This window comes from Trachemys scripta, chromosome 1 (assembly GCF_013100865.1).
Source record: "Trachemys scripta elegans isolate TJP31775 chromosome 1, CAS_Tse_1.0, whole genome shotgun sequence".
Classification (NCBI taxonomy): Eukaryota; Metazoa; Chordata; order Testudines; family Emydidae; genus Trachemys; species Trachemys scripta.
In genome coordinates this window covers 5,236,419-5,259,012 of record NC_048298.1, presented here as the reverse complement: position 1 = coordinate 5,259,012, position 22,594 = coordinate 5,236,419, and the positions used below count along the sequence as shown (strand labels likewise).

At 47.2% G+C, this 22,594-nt stretch overlaps 1 protein-coding gene across 1 annotated transcript; it reads right to left on the bottom strand.

Moving 5' to 3' along the window:
- Positions 1-295: 295 nt before the first annotated feature.
- LOC117873520 (carboxypeptidase A1-like) lies at positions 296-16,845 on the bottom strand. Its single transcript, XM_034762992.1, has 10 exons — positions 16,781-16,845; positions 13,612-13,693; positions 11,850-11,984; positions 11,028-11,126; positions 9,566-9,667; positions 8,749-8,850; positions 4,599-4,709; positions 3,882-3,972; positions 2,009-2,208; positions 296-505 (listed from the first exon to the last, which is right to left on the bottom strand). Exons 1-10 carry the CDS (start codon positions 16,843-16,845, stop codon positions 296-298), a joined length of 1,197 nt encoding a protein of 398 aa, XP_034618883.1.
- Between the last annotated feature and the right edge of the window lie 5,749 nt (positions 16,846-22,594).

Genomic DNA, 22,594 nt, shown 5'->3' with positions numbered 1-22,594 from the left:
CGGCCCTGGGCACAAGTATCCACGGTACTTGTGGGTTGCAAGTCTTGGTCTTGGTCTCAGGTCCCCCTGAATATATGCAATCTACAAACATTCAGTCCCAGTGTGAACAGAAAGCCACATGCCTTGGAACTGCTCTGGTTCACCTCCCCCCTTCCCGCTCCCCAATGCAGTGTTTTGCAATTGAAAGTCACCCAGGTGCACATGGTCCCAGCTCGAATTCTCAGCCCTGGTGCTTCAGTAGTCCCAGAATTCACAGGTACAACTACAGTTAAGGCATGTGCTGTGGGCAGACAGTTCACAATAGTTCCGTCCGAGATAATATTGCTGGGAACCATGCATCATTAGTTATTTGGTGACGGAAAGTGAAGAAGAACATGAGTCTTCTTCTGCCCAGCCCTGCCTGACTGACAAACCACTTACAGATGGTGTCGATCGTGCTCCCATAGGTGTATTTAGTCCCATGTAGTTCAGCTAAGGCAGCCACTGCCTCTCTGGCTAGATCATTCTACAAACAAGAGAGTAAGAGGTGAAAGGCTGGGAGGTTCTTGAATACTTCCCTCCCTTCATGGAACAGCAGCATCCACACACATTTAGTGAATGGGATTAGTCTATTTAAATCCTGGGATGGGGGGCGGAGCTCATCAAAGCAATGAAAGGCCCCGCCCCCCAGATGAGGGAGGGGCCACAGAACCCAGAATTGAACTGAATATGGGGACAAAAAATGAACATACAGAGATGGGGGTGCAGGCCCTAGAGTCAAAATGAGGGACACCGAGCACAGAACCCTGGACACAGGGCCGGCTCTGGCTTTTTTGCCGCCCTAGGCAAAAAAGCCTCCCGCCGCCCCCGGCCTCCCGGCGGGAAGTGCGGCAAGGGAGGACGGCGAGCTCAGCCGTGGCCCTGCTCTCCCCGGCCGGCCGGAGTGCCATGGAGAGGGCGGCAAGCCTGGCTGCGGCCCCGCTTTCCCCAGCCGGCCAGAGCGCCGGGGGAGCGTGGCGAGCCCACCGCAGCTCCGCTCTCCCTGGCGGCCGGAGCCGGGGGGGGAGGGCAGCGAGCCCGGCCACGGCCCCGCTCTCCCCGACCGGCCAGAACACCAAGAGGAGGGTGGAGAGCCTGGCCGCGGCCCCACTCTCCCCGGCCAGCCGGAGCGCCGCCCCTCTCCAGGTGCCGCCCCAAGCACGTGCTTGGTAGGCTGGTGCCTGGAGCCAGCCCACTGCTCCCAGAAGGAATCCAAGGAGTCTGTGGATGCCACCCAGAGGAAATCTAGCCCTGAAGACCAAAGTCCAATATCTGTCCTTAGAAGAGGTGCATCATGGACAGCTTCTCCCACCCTGCCCTGTCCAAGGGGCTCAGACCCAGCGCCACAAAGGTATTTAGGCACCTAATTTCCATTAAATTAGGACCCTAAAAGCCTTTGTGGATCTGGGCCGGAGTGCAGAGCTGGAGGGGGTGTGGGGTGGGCCACCCCTCTGGCAGAGAGGTAAGCACAGCCTCCAGGCCCGTTTGTTCTGTTGCCAGGCTGATGAGAGGGCAACCAGGCTGGTGCTTTTGATGACAGGCATTCCTGTCCATTAGGAAGAGGCTGAGAGCACCAATCTGTTTCAAAATCAGCTTCCAGATGGCCGTGAGTTTCACTCACCCCCAGGGTCCAGCTTTGAAGCTAGGCTCGATGGGTACGTCTGCACTACAGCCTGGAGGTGCAATTCCCAGCTTGGGTAGACGTATGAGTGCTAGCTCTGCTGGGGCCTAGCACTCTAAAAATCGCAGTGTGACCGTGGCAGCATAGGCCACCCCCCTGAGTGGATACTTAGGATCTCAGACAGGGCCACCATGGTCACACTGCTATTTTAACATGCTCGCTCAATCAAAGTTCGCACGTACCTATCGCCCCGAGCTGGGAATTACACCTCCCAACTGCAGTGTAGCTGTACCTTGTATCCATCCAAGCCCCGGAGCCACCAGGCCCTCGCACTCAGCTGTTTTAGCCCTCATGAGAGCTTGTTCTCACCAGTTCCTGGTGGTCAGGAGCAGGCTCTGCCTTGTAGCCATAGGGGAACAACAGCATCTGGGAATAGCTGTGGATGGAGAGCAAGGCTTTCACGTTGCCATGGCTCAGGACGAAGTCTACAATGGATTTCACTTCGCTCTCAGAGTGAGGGGAGGGTCCGTGGTACGTTTCTGCACAGGGATTGCTACTGGAACCAGGGCCTGTGATGAAACACATGGGGTGGCAAATGAAAAGACAGCAGATTTGTGAAAAATGGGCATTTGCATGGGTGAGTAAAACATTCGTTTTTCTAAGGGGGAAAAAAACCCAACAGAATTGAAGATTATTTCCTCAGTAATAAACGGGAGAAGTCCCAGGTTTCTAACTGATATTTGCAAACAATCCGGAATCTGTTTCACTTCATTAGACAATGTGCCAGCGTTTTAAAGAGACGGCGCAGTGATGAATCACCTCTAATGTAACGCCACTAAATTCCCTTCAGAAAACAGGAATTAATAAGATTATGTGAGTCCTGCAAAATAATGCAATATTGCATTAGTCACCAGCAGTGGTAGAATTGTGTGTTATTGTGGTACTAAGGTAGTGATCTAGGTAACTCATATGTAGCATATACTAGTACATGGCTTTAAGAACAAATTGATTAGAGAATCCATATTCTAGGGTTGCCAGATGTCCAGTTTTCTATCAGAAAGTTCGGTTGAAAGGGGACCTGTGCAGTACTGCTGACTGGACACCAAAAATCCGGTTACCGCAGTAACCTGCCTCTGCCGCCGGGAGGGCAGGAAGAATACCTGCTTCTGGAGGAGCTCAGCTGATGGAGAGAAGCTTAATCTGAGGGACTGGCTCCCGGCTCGAGCGGAGAGATAGGTAGTGGTGCTGCCAGCGGGAGGGATCCTGACAGTCTTCAGGGAGCGGGGCTGGCAGCCGGGCTCGCTGCCCGTGATGGCCCGGCGCGGCTTCTCAGCCTCCCAGGGCCACAGCTCTTTCCGGCCCCTCGCTCTGGGGATTGACCCCCCCACACACTCCTCTGTACCCCAATTGGGCGGGCAGGCTCCTTGTCAGCTCCTCCCAGCCAGGTCTGCAGGTGGCAGGTGAGTCCCTGGGGAAGTGGGAAGCAAGGGAGCGACGGGGGAGGAAGGCAAGGAGTGACCGGAGAGACCTGAAGTATCCAGTTTTGAAAAATTGGAAAGTTGTCAGCGGCGCCATCTTTCTGAGTTGCTGGGGGCTGCTCGACCCCTGCTCCGCCACAGGCCCCACTCCCACTCCCTCCCTTTCCCCAATCCCCGCCCCGCCTCTTCCCACCCCATTCCTCCCCCGAGTAAGCTCCACCCTCACTCCTCCCCCGCCCTACAGCGCCTCCTGCACGCTGCTGAACAGCTGATCCGCGGCGGGTGGGAGGCACTGGGAGGGAGGGGGAGGAGCTGATCGGCAGGGCCCGCTGGCGGGTGGGAGGCGTTGGAAGGGGAGGGAGAGGAGCTGATCGGGGAAGCTGCCAGTGGGAGCTGAGCACCCACTATTTTTTTTCCATTGGTGCTCCAGCCCCGCAGCACCCACAGAGTCGGCGCCTATGCTAATAATGACTTCCTGTCCGACAGAAACCTGAGCAGATGATTCCATTTCCTGAACAGAGCAGAACTTATTACTCCACTGAAACAGAGAATAATAAATACATATTTCATGTCTTTAATATAAGGAGTCTTGTGAGCTCTAATGATAATCCCAACACATGTCCTGCATTGAGTGCAGGGGACTGGACTACAGGACCTCTCGAGGGCCCTTCCAGTCCTATGATTTTATGACTCCATGTGCTCACAGTAAAAAGACAGACATTAGGGATTAATAACTATCTGACATGCCCACGGCCGTTCTGTACCTCCGAAGCCTGCATCCCAGTTCCTGTTGGGGTCCACGCCACGGCAGGAAGATCCAGCATTGATGGACCTGGTCTTCCGCCACATGCGGTTCTAAAAGCAAGGGGGACCGTGTGGTTTGATTAATGGAAAGATGCTAACAGGTGGGTCTCAAGTAGGGTGACCAGACAGCAAGTGTGAAAAATCGGGATGGGGGTGGGGGGTAATAGGAACCTATATAAGAAAAAGATCCCAAAATCGGGACGGTCCCTATAAAATCGGGACATCTGGTCACTCGAGTCTCAAGTCATTTTCATCTTTGCTCAGTTATTACACAACAGAGGCAGAAGGGGGCAGAGTTTGCCGGTTAAATCAACGGGATGCGGTTTGGACTGTGAAGCAGTTGCCTCACTTGGGGACACGAGCCGGTAGGCCTCAGAGAGGCCTAATTTGGCTCAGTTGCTCTTCTGCACAGCCCATGCTCAGCCTTCATCTCAACGTGCAGAAACCACAGAGAGGGCTTGATGGGGTGGGAAGGAGATACACAGGGCCTGCAGAAGGGTCGTTGACTCAGCGCAGTACCACAGAGATGCCCACCCTGCCCAAAAAAACCACGATGCCCCAAGAAGGGCCTGAGATGGCTGGTGCCTGAAAGCAGCCCTGCGTGTACTCATCATGCAGACAAGGAGTGAGAACTCCTCTTCCCTCCACTCCTTCCTCTTTCCCCCAGAGGCACTTACTGTGCTGTGTGTATAAGCAAACCCGTCGGGATTGGTGACTATCTCGAAGAAGATGTCTACGGTGTCCAGGATGGCAGTCAGCGAGGCATCCTTGCCATATTCAGTGACTATCTGCATGGAGAGAAGGTCTGAGTTACCCTGAATTCCCATTTCTCACAGGGTGAGGTCCTAACAACTAACCGGAGTTGATCTATTAAGGGTAACAGTACAAAACAGAGTGATTATATGAGAGTAGGCATAACATTAGGAGAATGGTGTGAATGTGCACTCTATATGATTTTATGAAAATATGCTAACGTAACTGGAATATGCTTCATGCAAAAGGTCTCTTGTAAGGTGTCATTACAAAGCTGATAATCTACTGAGTGTTGTCATCCTATTTGTATAAATGTACCACTCTTGTATCTGAAACTAGAACTATGAAATATCACTCTGAGGGCCTATTGTAATTATATAAAGTGTGGGCCATTAATGGTGGTTTGGAATCTTGATGACTCCCATTAATCAGGACAATTGACTGCAGATGGCTCTGTTTTACCTGTGAGTCTTCCTGTATACATGTGTGCTGGCAAGTGGGAAATGAAGTCTTACAGTGACATGAGATCATGTCACCTGAACTGGAATCCACCTTTAACCTGCAAAAAGAACAGGAGTACTTGTGGCACCTTAGAGACTAACAAATTTATTAGAGCATAAGCTTTCGTGGACTACAGCCCACTTCTTCGGATGCATATAGAGTGAAACATATATTGAGGAGATATATATACACACATACAGAGAGCATGAACAGGTGGGAGTTGTCTTACCAACTCTGAGAGGCCAATTAAGTAAGAGAAAAAAACTTTTGAAGTGATAATCAAGCTAGCCCAGTACAGACAGTTTGATAAGAAGTGTGAGACTACTTATAAGGGGAGATAGATTCAATGTTTGTAATGGCTCAGCCATTCCCAGTCCTTATTCAATCCTGAGTTGATTGTATCTAGTTTGCATATCAATTCCAGCTCAGCAGTCTCTCCTGGGAGTCTGTTTTTGAAGTTTTTCTGCTGTAAAATAGACACCCGCAGGTCTGTCATAGAATGACCAGACAGGTTAAAGTGTTCTCCCACTGGTTTTTGAGTATTATGATTCCTGATGTCAGATTTGTGTCCATTAATTCTTTTGCGGAGAGACTGTCCAGTTTGGCCAATGTACATGGCAGAGGGGCATTGCTGGCACATGATGGCATATATCACATTGGTAGATGTGCAGGTGAACGAGCCCCTGATGGTATGGCTGATGTGATTAGGTCCTATGATGATGTCACTTGAATAGATATGTGGACAGAGTTGGCATCGGGCTTTGTTACAAGGATAGGTTCCTGGGTCAGTGTTTTTGTTCAGTGATGTGTGGCTGCTGGTGAGTATTTGCTTTAGGTTGGGGGGTTGTCTGTAAGCGAGGACAGGTCTGTCTCCCAAGATCTGTGAGAGTAATGGATCATCTTTCAGGATAGGTTGTAGATCTCTGATGATGCGCTGGAGAGGTTTTAGTTGGGGGCTGAAGGTGACAGCTAGTGGTGTTCTGTTATTTTCTTTGTTGGGCCTGTCTTGTAGGAGGTGACTTCTGGGTACTCGTCTGGCTCTGTCAATCTGTTTTTTCACTTCAGCAGGTGGGTATTGTAGTTTTAAGAATGCTTGATAGAGATCTTGTAGATGCTTGTCTCTATCTGAGGGATTGGAGCAAATGCGGTTATATCTTAGAGCTTGGCTGTAGACAATGGATCGTGTGATGTGTCCTGGATGGAAGCTGGAGGCATGTAGGTAAGTGTAGCAGTCAGTAGGTTTCCGGTATAGGGTGGTATTTATGTGACCGTCGCTTATTAGCACAGTAGTGTCCAGGAAATGGACCGCTTGTGTGGATTGATCTAGACTGACGTTGATGGTGGGATGGAAATTATTGAAATCATGGTGGAATTCCTCAAGGGCTTCTTTTCCATGGGTCCAGATGATGAAGATGTCATCAATGTAGCGCAAGTAGAGTAGGGGCGTTAGGGGACGAGAGCTAAGGAAGCGTTGTTCTAAGTCAGCCATAAAAATGTTGGCATACTGTGGGGCCATGTGGGTACCCATAGCAGTGCTGCTGAGCCATTACAAACATTGAATCTATCTCCCCTTGTAAGTATTCTCACACTTCTTATCAAACTGTCTGTACTGGGCTATCTTGATTATCACTTCAAAAGTTTTTTTCTCTTACTTAATTGGCCTCTCAGAATTGGTAAGACAACTCCCACCTGTTCATGCTCTCTGTATGTGTGTATATATATCTCCTCAATATATGTTTCACTCTATATGCATCCGAAGAAGTGGGCTGTAGTCCACGAAAGCTTATGCTCTAATAAATTTGTTAGTCTCTAAGGTGCCACAAGTACTCCTGTTCTTTTTGCGGATACAGATTAACACGGCTGCTACTTTGAAACCTGTCATCTTTAACCTGGTGCTTTTCCATTGAGAAGGGGGGTGGGGTGGGAACCCAGAGGGACAAAGGATTCCTGCCTTATGCAGAAGATATATAAGTGAGTGGAACAGAGAAAAGGGAGCAGCCATCATGAGAAATCCCCTAGCTACCACCTGAGCTGGAACTAGGGCTGTACCAGGAGAAAGGATTGGGCCCAGACTAGGAAGGCGTCCGGTCTGAGAAAGAAACGTATTGAAACATCTCTGAGGGTGAGATCTTATCTGTATTCAGTTGTATTACTGAATTAGACTTAGATTTGCATGTTTTGTTTTATTTTACTTGGTAATTTACTTTGTTCTATCTGTTACTACTTGGAACCACTTAAATCCTATTTTCTGTATTTAATAAAATCACTTTTTACTTATTAATTAACCCAGAGTCTGTATTAATACATGGGAGGGGGGGGGGGAACAGCTGTGCATATCTCTCTATCAGTGTTATAGAGGGCAAACAATTTATGAGTTTACGCTGTATAAGCTTTATACAGAGTAAAATGGATTTATTTGGGGTTTGGATCCCATTGGGAGTTGGACATCTGAGTGTTAAAGACAAGAACACTTCTGTTAGCTGCTTTCAGGTTAAGCCTACAGCTGTTAGGGGACGTGGTTCAGACCTGGGTCTGGGTTTGCAGCAGGTTAGCGAGTCTGGCTCAAACCAGGCAGGGCACTGAAGTCCCAAGCTGGCAGGGCAGGAAAGCAGGGGCAGAGGTAGTCTTGGCACATCAGTTGGTCTCTCGCAAGGGGGGTTCTGTGATCTAACCCGTCACAAATGGCAGAACCATTGTCTGGAACCATTGTCTGGAAGCTGAAGCCAGACATAAGAACATAAGAATGGCCCTACTGGATCAGACCAAGGGTCCATCTAGCCCACCATCCTGTCTTCCAACAGTGGCCAGTGCTAGGCGCCCCAAAGGGAATGAACAGAACAGGTAATCATCAAGTGATCCATCCCCTGTTGCAATTCCCAGCTTCAGACAAATTCACATCAGAAATTAGTCACACATTTTTAACAGTGATGGGGACCACTGGGACAAGCTACCAAGGGAAGTGGTGGATTCTCCATCTCTTGATATCTTCAGGTCAGTACTGGTTGCCTTTGTGGAAGAGATGATCTATCTAAACACAAGTTATGCTTTAGTGCAGCACAAGCTTTTGGACTCAATACAGGGGCAACTTGGTGCAATTTAACAGCCTGTGATATACAGGAGACCAGATGAGATGATCTAATGGTCTCTTCTGGCATTTTTCTCTATTAATCTATGAATTAGCTGGTGGGTCTCAGTCCACTTTCTAGTGAACAAAGGTCCACATTGCCAAATCACCAACAGGTGCTAATTGACCCATTTGTCTGCCATCTCAGCAAAGAGATCAAGTGGGATATGGAGAGTGAACGAGATGGCAGTTCAGTTATGTCCTCTCACCCCTAGAGATTGGTCCCATATAGCTCTGTCATTATGAAGAGTTTATGAATCTGCTCTGTTCTTACTGACCCTCAGTCTGACTCTGCCATCTCTCAACTCGTTGGGCATTAGATATATTTAGTATTACTAGTATCCATAATCCCACCTGGTATAAATAATCCTGCCGCAGTGCCAGAGGGCTGTTCTAGATGACCTCTTGAGGTCCCTTCCAGCTCTACATGTCTATGGTTCTATGATTACCTTGTTGGCAGTCCACACTCCGGTCGCCTGGGTGATCCACTCTCGAGAGTGAATGCCAGTATCAATCCAGATTGCAGGACGGTTAACGCCTCCTGTGCTGAACTGCAGGAGAAGTCAGCAAACAGAACATGCCTATATTAACCGCAGTCTAGGCATCGGCTAGTATGTATACTCATGCATATATGTTACATACGGAGTCAGGCGTTTGCTCTGATAGTGTAAATGCCTATCATTTGATATCTGGCTGGCGAGATTTTATGGAACCAGGTATCAGAGAATCCCTCCCTCTCTGGATTGCTGGTGCAGTTTCTTCTGAGCTCACCTGGATTAATCTCTCAGTCAAAGTCAGCTGTAATTTTAGTAACTTTTCCCTAGTCTCCTGATGATTATTAAACCCAGAGATTCTTTCATTGATTCAGGGTTTTAAATCATATCTGACATTGATCACTTTGGTTTTAAGAAAAAGTGCTCCAGCCGCCCGTTATGTCTCTCCGTTGCTCCTCGTTATATACCATCCATTGCTGCTCCCCCTTGCCCTATTAAAGATTTATCCTGTGGACAGACTGCTCCAGAATCTACGTAAAGTTAACTCTCTGCCTTTGCTGGAAATTCTTAAACTGTGCTAGTGAGATATTTGAGTAAGGGGAAGGATGGATGTACCATCCACTGTGTGGTATGACTACGTTTTCCTGGAGCTATTGGTTCCAATTCAGCAAACTTTAAGCATGTGTGTAGGCTCTGTTGACTCCCATGGGACTACTCGTTCTGAGGTGCTTTGTTGTCATATTGAATGATTAACATTACGTGCACTACCTACCTTTAGCACATAAAGAGGTCGCTTTTCATAGCTCTGCCCAATCTGAATTTTGCTAACCAGGTCTGGATTTTCAGTCACAAGATTGTCCATCCAGCTGTAGATCTAAAAGGAAGAGTAGTCAGCGCATGCACATTAAACTGGCCTTGTGGGTTTCTGTGACAGAATATACCCCTGCAGTCACACCTTACACACCATTGTATTTATCTTTGTATAAGGTATGCCTTGTAAGGTATAATTGGAAAACTCATAATTTGCTGGCCAGGATGGTCCTGATAAAATATACGTGGCAACACTGTATGTGAAGTTATAAGATTTCCCTGTACAATGTTCAAAACTCACGGAGCATCAAACTGGTCAAACAGGCCTGTCTTGACCAAAGGAGTGTATGTTTGCCTTAATTTGCATTTAAACAGTAAACAGAATCATCAAGCAGGAAGGAAAAACAAAGGAATCTCAAACAAGTGGGAAAAAACAGCAGGGAACATTCTTCCACACAGACTCATTGTCTCCTAGTTCCTAGCTGTCCAGGAGAGGGCTGGGCAATAAGGACATACATTTATGGGCAAAAATCTGGGTCTGGGGGTGTGTTGGGGTCATCCTGCAGTATAACCCAGGCTGGTGAGGGCCAAAGTGTGGCTGGCAGGCTGCAGTTACACATAGACACTCAGGGTGTGACTTGCATGTTGGAAGGCTGTTTGTGAGCAGTCCAGGTGCGAGCTATTTCAGCAAGGCCTTGTAAGGCACGCAAGGCTGCAGGGCAGGGGTGACACAGCCCCCCACTGGGTTGAACTGTCCCCCGGTATGTCACAGTTTTCATTCTTTGTTCTCAGGTAACACAGGGGTTCCCAGCCTTCGTGTGGTGAGCAGCAGGTGCCTACAGCCATTGAGACCCTGATCTTTTACACATCAAGGGTCTTCCACTAGATTAGATTTGTTTTGCTTCTTATACCTGGATGCCAGAAGCCCCCCTACACCATTGTATTAATTCCCCTGGGTCCTCCCACACAGCAACATGGGAGCCAGTTTGAAGGATTTCAGGAGGCCTCTGAGGACCACTGTATGACAAGTGGTGAGAACACTGATATCACACAAGGTTCCATCCTCCACCATGAAGCCGGTGCTCTGATTACACCTGAACTTTGGATCCACAGATGAGGCAAAATGGGTCTCCCGGCAGAGAAGGTAACTGCTGGGAGAATAAGTAGCTAGCTACACAGGCAAAAAGGAATGATGGTTGGGTCTCCTGGCTGGAAGTTTTGCTTCCAGTCTGGGCAGAAGGGACCTAGAAGAAAAGAATATCTTCAGGGTAACCCCCCCTGAGAGGATCTCCCAACAAAATTCTCCACTAAATGCCTACAGCAGGAGGCCGTATTTATAGCCACAGAATCGGCCACAATATGGCCTGACCTTCTGTCTACATTCCCTGAAGGAAATGAAGAGAACATGCTGCAAAGGAAAGTACCTCTTCAATGGTGTGGTAGGAGGAGAAGCTGAAGCTGTTGCTGCTTCTCTCGAACTTCCTGGACACCATCATGGCCTCTTTTTCCTCATCCAGTAATTCCTTTTTAAAAAAAAACACAACCATGTACAGCGAAGAGGGGAGCATTTGTATGTTTTCCCACATGGAATGTATTATGGCCAACTGAACCTGAGCCCTTCAGTATTAGAGGCACAGGCCCCTATCAGTTAAGCTCACGGATTACCTCCTTGAAGTCTGTCTAGTAAGCTGTTATAGTCAGTGAGGTCAACCACTAGTGGGCGCTATCACATGTACTAAACTAGTACACGTATATACAAAGAACAGCTTTAAACATTCAGTTTAAAACTCGGTGTTCAATTGCCCTTCAGATCAAATCTCCGCCCTACAAAAAAGTGTTGACGAATTTAATGCTGATTATAAGTGCTGGAGAATGAAGGCCTCCACATATCAACAGAGCAAGAACAGCAAGGGCAGCAGCTTCCCTCCCAATACCCTGGGGGTGAACTCTAGACCCTGGAACCAGAGGGGCTAGTTTCAGGGATGAGATGGTAGTTCCATCTCATTCACTCCTTGTCCTCTTTGCTGAACACCCTCCGCCCCCAAAGGGGACACTTCATTCCAGGAGCAGCGACATTTTTTTGTGATGCAGACACCTGTCTAGTGACAAGATTCTGTTTTTCCAAACTCAGCATTTTTCTTATTCTGTCTGTCTTTCCTCACCTAACTCACACCCAGTTCAGACCACACCCAGGGTGGTGAGGTTACTTTCTTGCACATGGCCATATACGCTGCAGGAGTCCCTACCTGCACGTCGTCTACCGTGATTGTATACGGAATGGTGTTAGACTCCAGGAAGACTTTGACTGCTTGGAGGCTATGGAAGGGGACTCTCGCATCCACTGGGAGACCAGGCTGGGCAGGGCTAAGCCAATAGTCAATCTGATTTAGAAAAGAAAAGCAAGGTTAACTTCATCCAAGGCTCTGTATTGCTCTACCTAGAGCTCTCCAGACACTGCAGAACGATACAAGTGAATTTAGTTAACACAGCCAGTCATGTTAGTTAATGATATCTTGTATTTATATAGTGCCTTTTATCCTTAAGGATCCCAAAGTGGTGCGCGCGCGCGCACACACACACACACGAATGACTTCAGCTGCCACTGAAATGCAGCCACCTCTAAGGTGGAACATGGCAGCTGTTTAACAGAACATAGCAACACTACTAGGGCTAGGTGAGTTATTCATTGCAAATAATGTATTCATTTACTTTAGCCCTTTTTGTAATTGCGAATTGCTCATGAACAGATCAAGATTTTTACAAATTTGTTCCTCATTCACTATTATTCGATGGATGTTTTATATATACATATCTTGGCCTATGAGTCACTTCTGAATCATTTGCTATGAAGGTTGCTTTGAATAGTCACTATTTGTGACTTGAGTTGTTTTGAATGGACATACAGGCCACTCGGTGTTGTTTCTGTTCCCTGATTGGATTTATTTAACTCTTCAGATCAGGTTTCCAGTGCAAATGCTCATAGTTCCAAATTTAAAATCTGCTTTGTACGAATATTCTGCAATAATTGCTCACAGAATGCTGCTCCAGCCAGTAAGCTTGTCTGCTAGAATAGTCTCAGGAAGCCAACATGAAAAAGGGTCAACACAGAAGAAGCAAATAGATTCTAAAATTCAAAATATTTTGGGCAGCATTAGTCCAGCTCTAAACACTGCACAACAATTGAGGTTTTAAAGTGCAGAAGAATAAATAATATCTCAGTGAAGAGGGGGAATTCGAGATTGCAGAATTGAATTACCTGGTAAACCACTGGTATTAGTTCCCCAGCTCTTGAGAAAAGTGACAACAGGTCTTTAGCAACCACAAGTGGCCAGGATCTGCATTTTAAATCTGTAAGGTGGCACTTGCTACATCATGTTGCCCTTAATTGCATGCTCAGGCATTGATTCATAGATTCATAGATTCTAGGACTGGAAGGGACCTCGAGAGGTCATCGAGTCCAGTCCCCTGCCCACACGGCAGGACCAAATACTGTCTAGATCATCCCTGATAGACATTTATCTAACCTACTCTTAAATATCTCCAGAGATGGAGATTCCACAACCTCCCTAGGCAATTTATTCCAGTGTTTAACCACCCTGACAGTTAGGAACTTTTTCCTAACGTCCAACCTAGACCTCCCTTGCTGCAGTTTAAGCCCATTGCTTCTTGTTCTATCCTTAGAGGCTAAGGTGAACAAGTTTTCTCTTTCCTCCTTATGACACCCTTTTAGATACCTGAAAACTGCTATCATGTCCCCTCTCAGTCTTCTCTTTTCCAAACTAAACAAACCCAATTCTTTCAGCCTTGGAAAGGGGCATTGATAGAGGGGGCAAGGCTGCTGTCTACAGAATCACTAACTTCCAGCAATGCTCTGGCTTTTCTAGCGATGCTCTTACTCAAGTCTGAGCAAGTTCTGACCCTCCTACCACCTGACAGTAGAGGAGATCACAGCCCAAGGTGGTATGGCTGTAGCCCACAATTACAGAGAGTGTCTCCCTCATTTCTTACCTGAAGGTCTTCCAGCTCCCCCAGTTCCCTGAGTAATGCAATCTGCTCTTCGCTGCTGGCCCTGATGCGGAGAACCTGATCTCTGGTGAAGACAAAGCAACAAGAACAGACAGAAGATGACAAGAATGATGACGAAGAGCCAGCAACAGATCTGATGGGCTAACAGCAAAGGTATCGGAGTGGCGTGCTGAAGTTTACAGTGGGATTTGATGTGAGGAGGTCTGGAGGCTTAGTCAGATGATGAGGAGTTAAGGCACGTACAGAAGTTTTAAAATGTTACAAGCAGATTAGAGGTCTGGCATGAGGACCAAGAGGGCTGTGATGGGAGAGAGAACAGTTGCTGGGGATACCGGTTGTATTAATTTAGATGGAATAAATGGGCCAAAGGTGTTAAGATAACCTCGTCATTGTCCAATGTTAACAGTGTTAAACAAAGTTTGGAGTTTGGTATACAGAGACTTCAGTCTGGTTATTACCGGGCAGGCCCGCCCACAGCAATTCTGGGCCCCAGGGCCAGGGCCAGGGCCGTCCTTGGGTGTGTGTGTGGGGGGGGGGGGGGGGGGGGCCGGGGTGGAAATGACAAATCCATCACTTTCAGGAGCGACTGTGCTGTCCAATCGCACTGGCCTGTGGGACACCCCAAAGCGCAGGGCCGAGAGCGGTCGCATGCGCCTAGGAGCCCTGTGGCCCACCCGGGCCCTTCTAAATCGCCTGGGCCCATGGGCAATTGCCCCCTTTCTCCCCTCCCCCCATCAGTGGAAATGTTACTGGGTGGGCAAACACATAATTAAAAATCCTTTTCACCTTGTAATAAAGATACAGAAAAGAAGGGAAAACTTGGAAACGTAAAGTATTAAGTAAGGCTTTCATTTTAACAACATCCCTTGTTCCCTTCCCATTTAGCTGGAGAGAGTTTTTAGAAAGAAAATCCCCCTTGTTTGACAGTCTCTTAGATCAGTGGTCTCCAAAGTGGGGTGTACGCCCCCCAGGGGGTATGCAAGAGGATCTTTGGGGGGGTGCGGCAGGGGGGGGCCTTTTTTTTTTTTTTTTTTGCTTCGGCAGTTCGGGCGGGAGTCCGAGCGGCTTTTTTTTTTTTGCTTCGGCGCGGCAGGGGATGTGTGCTCAAAAAATTTTAACTGATAGGGGTGCGCGATCAAAAAAGTTTGGAGACCACTGTCTTAGATGGTATCAAAGATGGTGATAACTGTCCTTTGGGGGAAAGGAGAAGATAGTTGAGATGGGCTGCGGTTGAGATATTGTTGCTCTTGTTGAAGTCTAGTCCCGTTTCATCTCAGGTGGTGTTTGGGATTCAACCAGTAGAGGTGGTGATGTCATCTGGGTCGTCTCTCTGGCCCCAGCTGGTCAGGACATCCCTCAGGATTAGGATGATGAAGGCCCAGGGTCCCAGAGGTGGCTGCCATGATGGTGAATATGATGCTCCAATAGCCAATTTTTCTCTCTAAGTCTTTCTTTAAGGCCCCACAAAGGGCATGGTGGGCAGAATAGCCCATCCCCCTCATTTTGTCCACCAATTAGGCCTAGTTTCCAACACAACAATTTTGGTTCGCTGGTATCTGGTTCTACACGTTTCTTGTTTACCAAGCAAGATCTTCACACAGTCCTTGAGTTATATCAGGAGTCCTGTTTGTTTGGACTAATTCAGTCTGTCTCCCTTCCATACCTTTTCCCATCAACTTTCTTTGTTACCAGTTATTGTGACATCTTATGAACTTAAATTCAGTTTTTAGGCGAACTCACAATTTTGATCACAAAAGTGATCACAACATACCCTCATGGCCCAGGACTGACACAGTTCAAATGGGCATTGAAATCTTTGCTTTTGTCATGAGACCTTCCCAGAAAGCTAGAAAGTATCTATCAGGTGGCTGACATCTACTAGGACTCAGGGACAACAGGATTAATCACAAATCAGCCATCGTAACTTTGCTTGCCTAGAATATTTTGGGAGTTATTTCAGATTATCTTTAAAGGGCATGTAGTAAAAAAACAGGCTGATTTAAAACAGCCAATGAGATCTCATGGCGCATAGATGTCATGATAAATTAAACCATGTCTTCCTAATAATCTCCCATGGGAAAGTGGTGGAAACCTCATTGTTCCAGATATTTAAAACTGGACTTTGTGAAACACCGGAGATTACACTGAAGGGAATAATTATGCCTCCACAAGGAGATGGACTAGATTATCTAAGGTTGTTTTCCATAGGTCATTTTCATTTCTAATTTCTATTATCCTAAAAGAAGGTATTAGTTCCAAATTGTTCTTAGAGGATCTCAGTTCCAAATTAAATCTGAATGACATGGCCAGGAGAAAGGTATTTTAGAAAACACCTTGCCCACTCCAGCATTGCGTGTGCAAAACACATAAGAAGAGCCTGAGTATATAAACTTTTCTTTACCTGAAAAAGCAAACCTAGGTATTGCCATCAGAAGAACCATTAGAAGGGTCCTTCAGGCTTCAGAGGCCATGTGGACAGATCTTCGCTTCTTCAGTTTCCCAGAAGTCTCTATTCAGTCCTTACTCAGACAAGGCTCACACTGAAGTCCTGAGGTAGGTCTGCCATATTTGGCCAAGAAAAATTAGAGGTGGAAAAGACCTAATGGGTCATCTAATCTATTGTCTATTCCTTAGCAAGTACGAAATTGTTCCCTACATTCAGAGTCAGAAACATTGTTTGATAATCCTCCACCCAAAGCCTTTTTCCAGCTCATAACTATCAGAGGGAGGTGTGGGGGAAGCTCGTGTTATTGTCCTTTTTTAGTGCTGGGGAAAGCTGACCAATATATATCCCTGGAGATTTCAATTGTCTGTTTACCTCCAGGAAAAGTACAGCACAGGCCAGGGGAGTGCAGACATCCCTATATCATTCTGCTAGTGTGCTTCAGACAGGACCTGGAGGTTCCACTTCTACGGGGAAAGGATAGTGGGTTCTCCATGGTGCCTTCAATTCTTGGCTTTTCTGATGAGACCGACAGGGCAGTGTGGGCACCTGCCCACTAACAAATGGGGTGAGACCACAAAGACCACCAAGTAGTCATCAGGAAATAAACACTTCCTGCACAGGCTGGTTCGGACATATGGGTAAATGCTTCCAAGCTCATAACCAATCCTCTGAACCATCCAGTCCCCTGAGTCGCTCTGTACTCACCCCACAAAGAGCTTTTGGCTGAAGGCCGCAGCGAAAAGAACACCAAAAACCAGAAGCCCCCTCATGGTCAGCAATGAGAGATTGTCGCTCAGCCCCACTTCCTATATATTGTGGTTTTCCAACTATACTTTCTCAAGGACCCTTCCTTTCAGGGGCTGTTATTCGGGTCCATTCTGAGCACAGAGGCAGCGATAATGCGGCAAACAAATTAATCAAAACCATTTCCCAGGGACGGATGTGTTTGTTTGTTTGGAGAGGAAACTAAAGCATGTGACTTGCACACCTGAGCCAACAAACACCTTCCTCAGACTTTGTGACAAGCTCTCCTAAAACAAGCTTTGCATGATGTAACTGTCGCATGTTTTCTCACCAGTCATCACCGTGGGTATTTGCAATGATATTTTTGAGATAGTGCAAGGTCAGCCCATTCTCTGAGGTGCTGTTTCCCCTAACTCCCATCAGTAGGGGCAGGACTGCAGGCTGAGTGCCACAGACACAGTTCTTCATGCTCAAGAACAGAAGTCTGGTGACTTGAAATTGATGTGATAGCAAATCCCTCGCCACCTAAGACTTCACGGGTGTCATTGTGCTGCGCACACACTGTAACAACATCACACCCACCTAGAAGTTCATCATTGTCACTGTGGCCACTTGGACCTTCACGGCCAGGGCAGGGATAGAACTCACGTCAAGACTATCCTGCTCCAAACAAAGGCTCATGGTGCTGCTACTCAAGGATCTCTGTTGACAGTAGAAGGTTTGTGACACACAGCTGAACAGTTCAGATTACATTCCCAGAGCCGTGTTTCTCAATGACCAGTCTGTGGACCGGCGCCGGTCCCTGAGATCTCCCTGACACAGTTTAGGAAGGCAGCAAGCCGGACCCTGGTCAGTGTTTAATTTGTAATGAAAGAGGTGCTGGGTCTCAAGCCATTTTTTTACATTCAGAACTGATGCAGCTGGCCCAGAGGTGCCGGGGCGATGAACTGCCAAGCCTAGAGGTGCCAGCGCTCAACACTGGCAAGCCCTGGCACAAATTAAACACTGTCCCTGGTATCAAAAAGGCTGAGAAACACTTCACAAGAGGGTGGTGGCACACACACACACACACACACACACACACACACTCACACACACACACACTCACCAGTCCTTTACAATACTTGTTTACAAGAGTTACTTGGAAGGTTTAAAAGTGAAGTTTGGTTGTGAAGAGTGACAGTGTAAAAATGGCACCTTCTTATCACTTGTATCACCTAGGACCCTAAACATGGCCAAGGACCTCACTGTTCTAGGTGCTGTACAAGCACAGAATACACAAGTGGGAGAGGGACAGATACACTTGTGACGTTATTGACATGAATTGTGACCGTATAGATCATTGTTACAATCAGGGTCCTGTAGTTGCACCAGGTCTTGTACAGAGGAGGTCAAGTGGGGTGTCTATGGAAAGGTTGTAGTTTACTGGTTATGATTATGCTGTCTGTATGTGTGTATCATTTTTGTATTTGAAGTCATGACTATTGGCTAGGTACTGGTATCTCGATGTGTTTGATTCTAAGTAGCTTCAGTGAAGCATTTGGTCAGTTTCTTGAGAAAGGACTATTCTCAGTAAGTGCCCAATCAAGAAACACTTAATTGACAATGGACTTTGGGAGATGCCAATCCACATCTGAGCTTTCCTGGGAACATTCAAACTAACATGTAAACAATGGCATCGGCCTGCAAAAAGCTGAATCATTCATAGACATGTGACTTGCCCAGGTGCCTACAAACCCCATCTTGTTGTTGTGACTTTGGACAGAAGAACAAAGGGGTTTCTGCCCACAAGAAAGAGAATATAAGAGGCCCTGGAAGCCTCTCCATTTTGTCTTCAGCTGGCTCAAGAGATGGCCTCTCTACCCCAAAGAGATGCCTGAAAGAAACTGGAACAAAGGACAGTAACTACGGGGGTGTGAGTGATTGCTGGACCCAGACTAGGAAGGAGTCTACTCTGTGAAAGAAGCTTCCTGGAACATCTCTGAGGGTGAGATTTACCTGCATTTAGTTTCCTACCGTAGTAGCCTTAGCCTTGCATGTTTTTGTTTTATTTTGCTTAGTAACTTATTTGTTCTGTCTGTTATTACTTGGAACCACTTAAATCCTACTTTTTATATTTAATAAAATCAATGTTGCTTATTAATTAACCCAAAGTAAGTAATTAATACCTGGGGGAGCAAACAGCTGTGCATATCTCTCTATCAGTGTTATAGAGGGCGGACAATTTATAAGTTTATCCTGTATAAGCTTTATACAGAGTAAAATGGATTTATTCAGGGGTTGGATCCCATTGGGAACTGGGTATCTGGGTGCTGGAGACAGGAACACTTCTTAAGCTGTTTTCAATTCAGTCTGCAGCTTTGGGGCGCGTGGTTCAGACCCTGAGTCTGTGTTGGAGCAGACTGGCATGTCTGGCTCAAGCAGTCAGGGTTCTGGAGGCCCAAACTGGCAGAGAAAACGGGCTCAGAGGTAGTCTCAGCACATCAGGTGGCAGTCCCAAGGGTCACAATACCTTAAGAACACAACCATAGAATCATAGAATATCAGGGTTGGAAGGGACCTCAAGAGGTCATCTAGTCCAACCCCCTGCTCAAAGCAGGACCAATTCACAGCTAAATCATCCCAGACAGGGCTTTGTCAAGCCAGGCCTTAAAAACCTCCAAGGAAGGAGACTCCACCACCTCCCTAGGTAACGCATTCCAGTGCTTCACCACCCTCCTAGTGAAATAGTTTTTCCTGATATCCAACCTGGACCTCCCCCACTGCAACTTGGAGATTGCAGTACTAGCCAAGCAAAGAGATGAGCCTAATGTAGCCACAGCTTGATGGGCAAAAAAATCCTTTACCAATCCAGTAGTGAATCCCTTTATCTGTCTATCTAATGTGCCACCTGATTAATTTCCAGGCACTGGTCTTATGTCCCTTAAGTCTGAATAAATATTACATTCTTCCACAAAACATGAATTTGTCTTCCAGTCCAACATGGGAAGGGAGTGAGTAACCCACCAGCTGCTGGGAACGCTGGAGGACACACAGATAAGCCTGTTACATGTTGATTGACAAATTGTTACACCAGAGGAAGAAAACACTAATCTCTGGTCCTTAATGTGGCTTGGATCCATGACCATGAGCTGCCCTCAGATTGTTCTCAAGCCAGGAGAAACGAGCTTGAAATAAACAGGGCCACCACCAAGCAGCTGCTCCAAATGAGTCTGAGGTGGGAGCAGAGCATGCAGTGTGCCAGTCATATGGCTTAGTTATATTACTGGTGGTCAGGACAAATTCAGCTCTGGTGAAAAGGGGTTGCAACTCCACTGAAGTCAATGTGGTTGCATGAGCCAAGATTTGTCCCTATATTTTTAGTTGTCCCATTCGGGTTGAAGGGACACTGTCATATAATAAACACATTTCCTTCCCTGCACTACTAACAACACTGGAGAACAATAAAACGGAACAAATTTTTAAAAGCTAACTTACTTTTTATCATTTCTGCTCTTTGTTTAGTTGTTATATTTCACTCAAAAACCGATGATATGTTTCACTCTCAGACTCTCTTGCACTAGCTTAATGCTCCAGTGTAGATAGACACTTACAGTGACACTAAGGGTATGTCTACACTACGGGATTACTCCGATTTTACAGAATTCGATTTTTGGCAACAGATTGTATAAAGTCGAGTGCATGCGGCCACACTAAGCACGTTAATTTGGCGGTGTGCGTCCATAGTTCCGAGGCTAGCATCGACTTCCGGAGTGTTGCACTGTGGGTAGCTATCCCATAGCTATTCCATAGTTCCCGCGGTCTCCCCCGCCCATTGGAATTCTGGGTTGAGATCCCAATGCCTGATGGGGCAAAAAATATTGTTGCAGGTGGTTGTGGGTACATGTCGTCAGGTCCTCCTCTCCCTCCCTCCCTCCGTGAAAGCAACGTCAGACAACCGTTTCGTGCCTTTTTTCCTGGGTTACCTGTGCAGGCGCCGTACCATGGCAAGCATGGAACCCACTCAGCTCAGCTCAGCTCAACGTCGCGGGGGAGGGATAGCTCAGTGGTTTGAGCATTGGCCTGCTAAACCCACAGTTATGAGTTCAATCCTTGAGGGGGCCACTTAGGGATCTGGGACAAAAATCAGTACTTGGTCCTGCTAGTGAAGGCAGGGGGCTGGACTCAATGACCTTTCAAGGTCCCTTCCAGTTCTATGAAATAGGTATATCTTAAAATATTATTAAAATACAGCAGTCATGAACATTGTAAACACCTCGCGCATTATTGTGCAGTTTATGCTGAACCAGAACCTGCAAAACTAGGCGAGGAGGTGGTGATGAGGACATGGACACAGAATTCTCTCAAAGCGCAGGCCCTGGATCTTTGGAGATCATGGTGTTAATGGGGCAGGTTTATGCCATGGAACGCCAATTCTGGGCCCAGGAAATAAGCACAGACTGGTGAGACCACATAGTGTTGCAGGTCTGGGACGATTCCCAGTGGCTGCAAAACTTTCACATGTGTAAGAGCACTTTCATGGAACTTTGTGACTTGCTTGCCCCTGCCCTGAAGCACCAGAATACCAAGATGAGAGCAGCCCTCACAGTTGAGAAGCGAGTGGTGATAGCCCTGTGGAAGCTTGCAACGCCAGACATCTACCAGTCAGTCGGGAATCAATTTGGAGTGGGCAAATCTACTGTGGGGGCTGCTGTGATGCAAGTAGCCAAAGTAATCACTGAGCTGCTGCTACGAAAGGTAGTGACTCTGGGAAATGTGCAGGTCATAGTGGATGGCTTTGCTGCAATGGGATTCCCTAACTGTGGTGGGGCAATAGATGGAACCCATATCCCTATCTTGGCACCGGACCACCAGGGCAGCCAGTACATAAACCACAAGGGGTACTTTTCAATGGTGCTGCAAGCATTGGTGGATCACAAGGGACGTTTCACCAACATCAACGTGGGCTGGCCGGGAAGGGTTCATGACGCTCGCATCTTCAGGAACACTAATCTGTTTAAACGGCTGCAGCAAGGGATTTACTTCCCAGACCAGAAAATAACCGTTGGGGATGTTGATATGCCTATAGTTATCCGTGGGGACCCAGCCTACCCCTTAATGCCATGACTCATGAAGCCATACACAGGCAGCCTGGACAGTAGTCAGGAGCTGTTCGACTACAGGCTGAGCAAGGGCAGAATGGTAGTAGAATGTGCATTTGCACATTTAAAGGGTCGCTGGCGCACTTTACTGACTCGCTCAGACCTCAGCCAAACCAATATTCCCATTGTTATTGCTGCTTGCTGGGTGCTCCACAATCTCTGTGAGAGTAAGGGGGATACTTTTATGGCGGAGTGGGAGGTTGAGGCAAATCGCCTGGCCACTGATTACGCACAGCCAGACATCAGGACGATTAGAAGAGCACACCAGGAAGCGCTGCGCATCAGAGACTTAGTTTCATGACTGGCCAGGCTACGGTTTGACAGTTCTGTTTGTTTCTCCTTGATGAAAACCTGCCCCCTTGATTGACTTATTCCCTGTAAGCCACCCACACTCCCCCTTCGATCACAGCTTGCTTGCAAAGGAAATAAAGTCACTATCATTTAAAAACCATGCATTCTTTATTAATTGATTATAAAAATAGGGAGAGAACTGACAAGGTAGCCTGGGTGGGGTGTGGGAGGAGGGGAGGAGAGAAGGAAAAGGCCACTTCAAAACTTGTTGAATGACAGCCTTCTGTTGCTTGGGCTGTCCACTGGGGTGGAGTGGCAGGGTGCATGTAGCATCTCCCCCCAC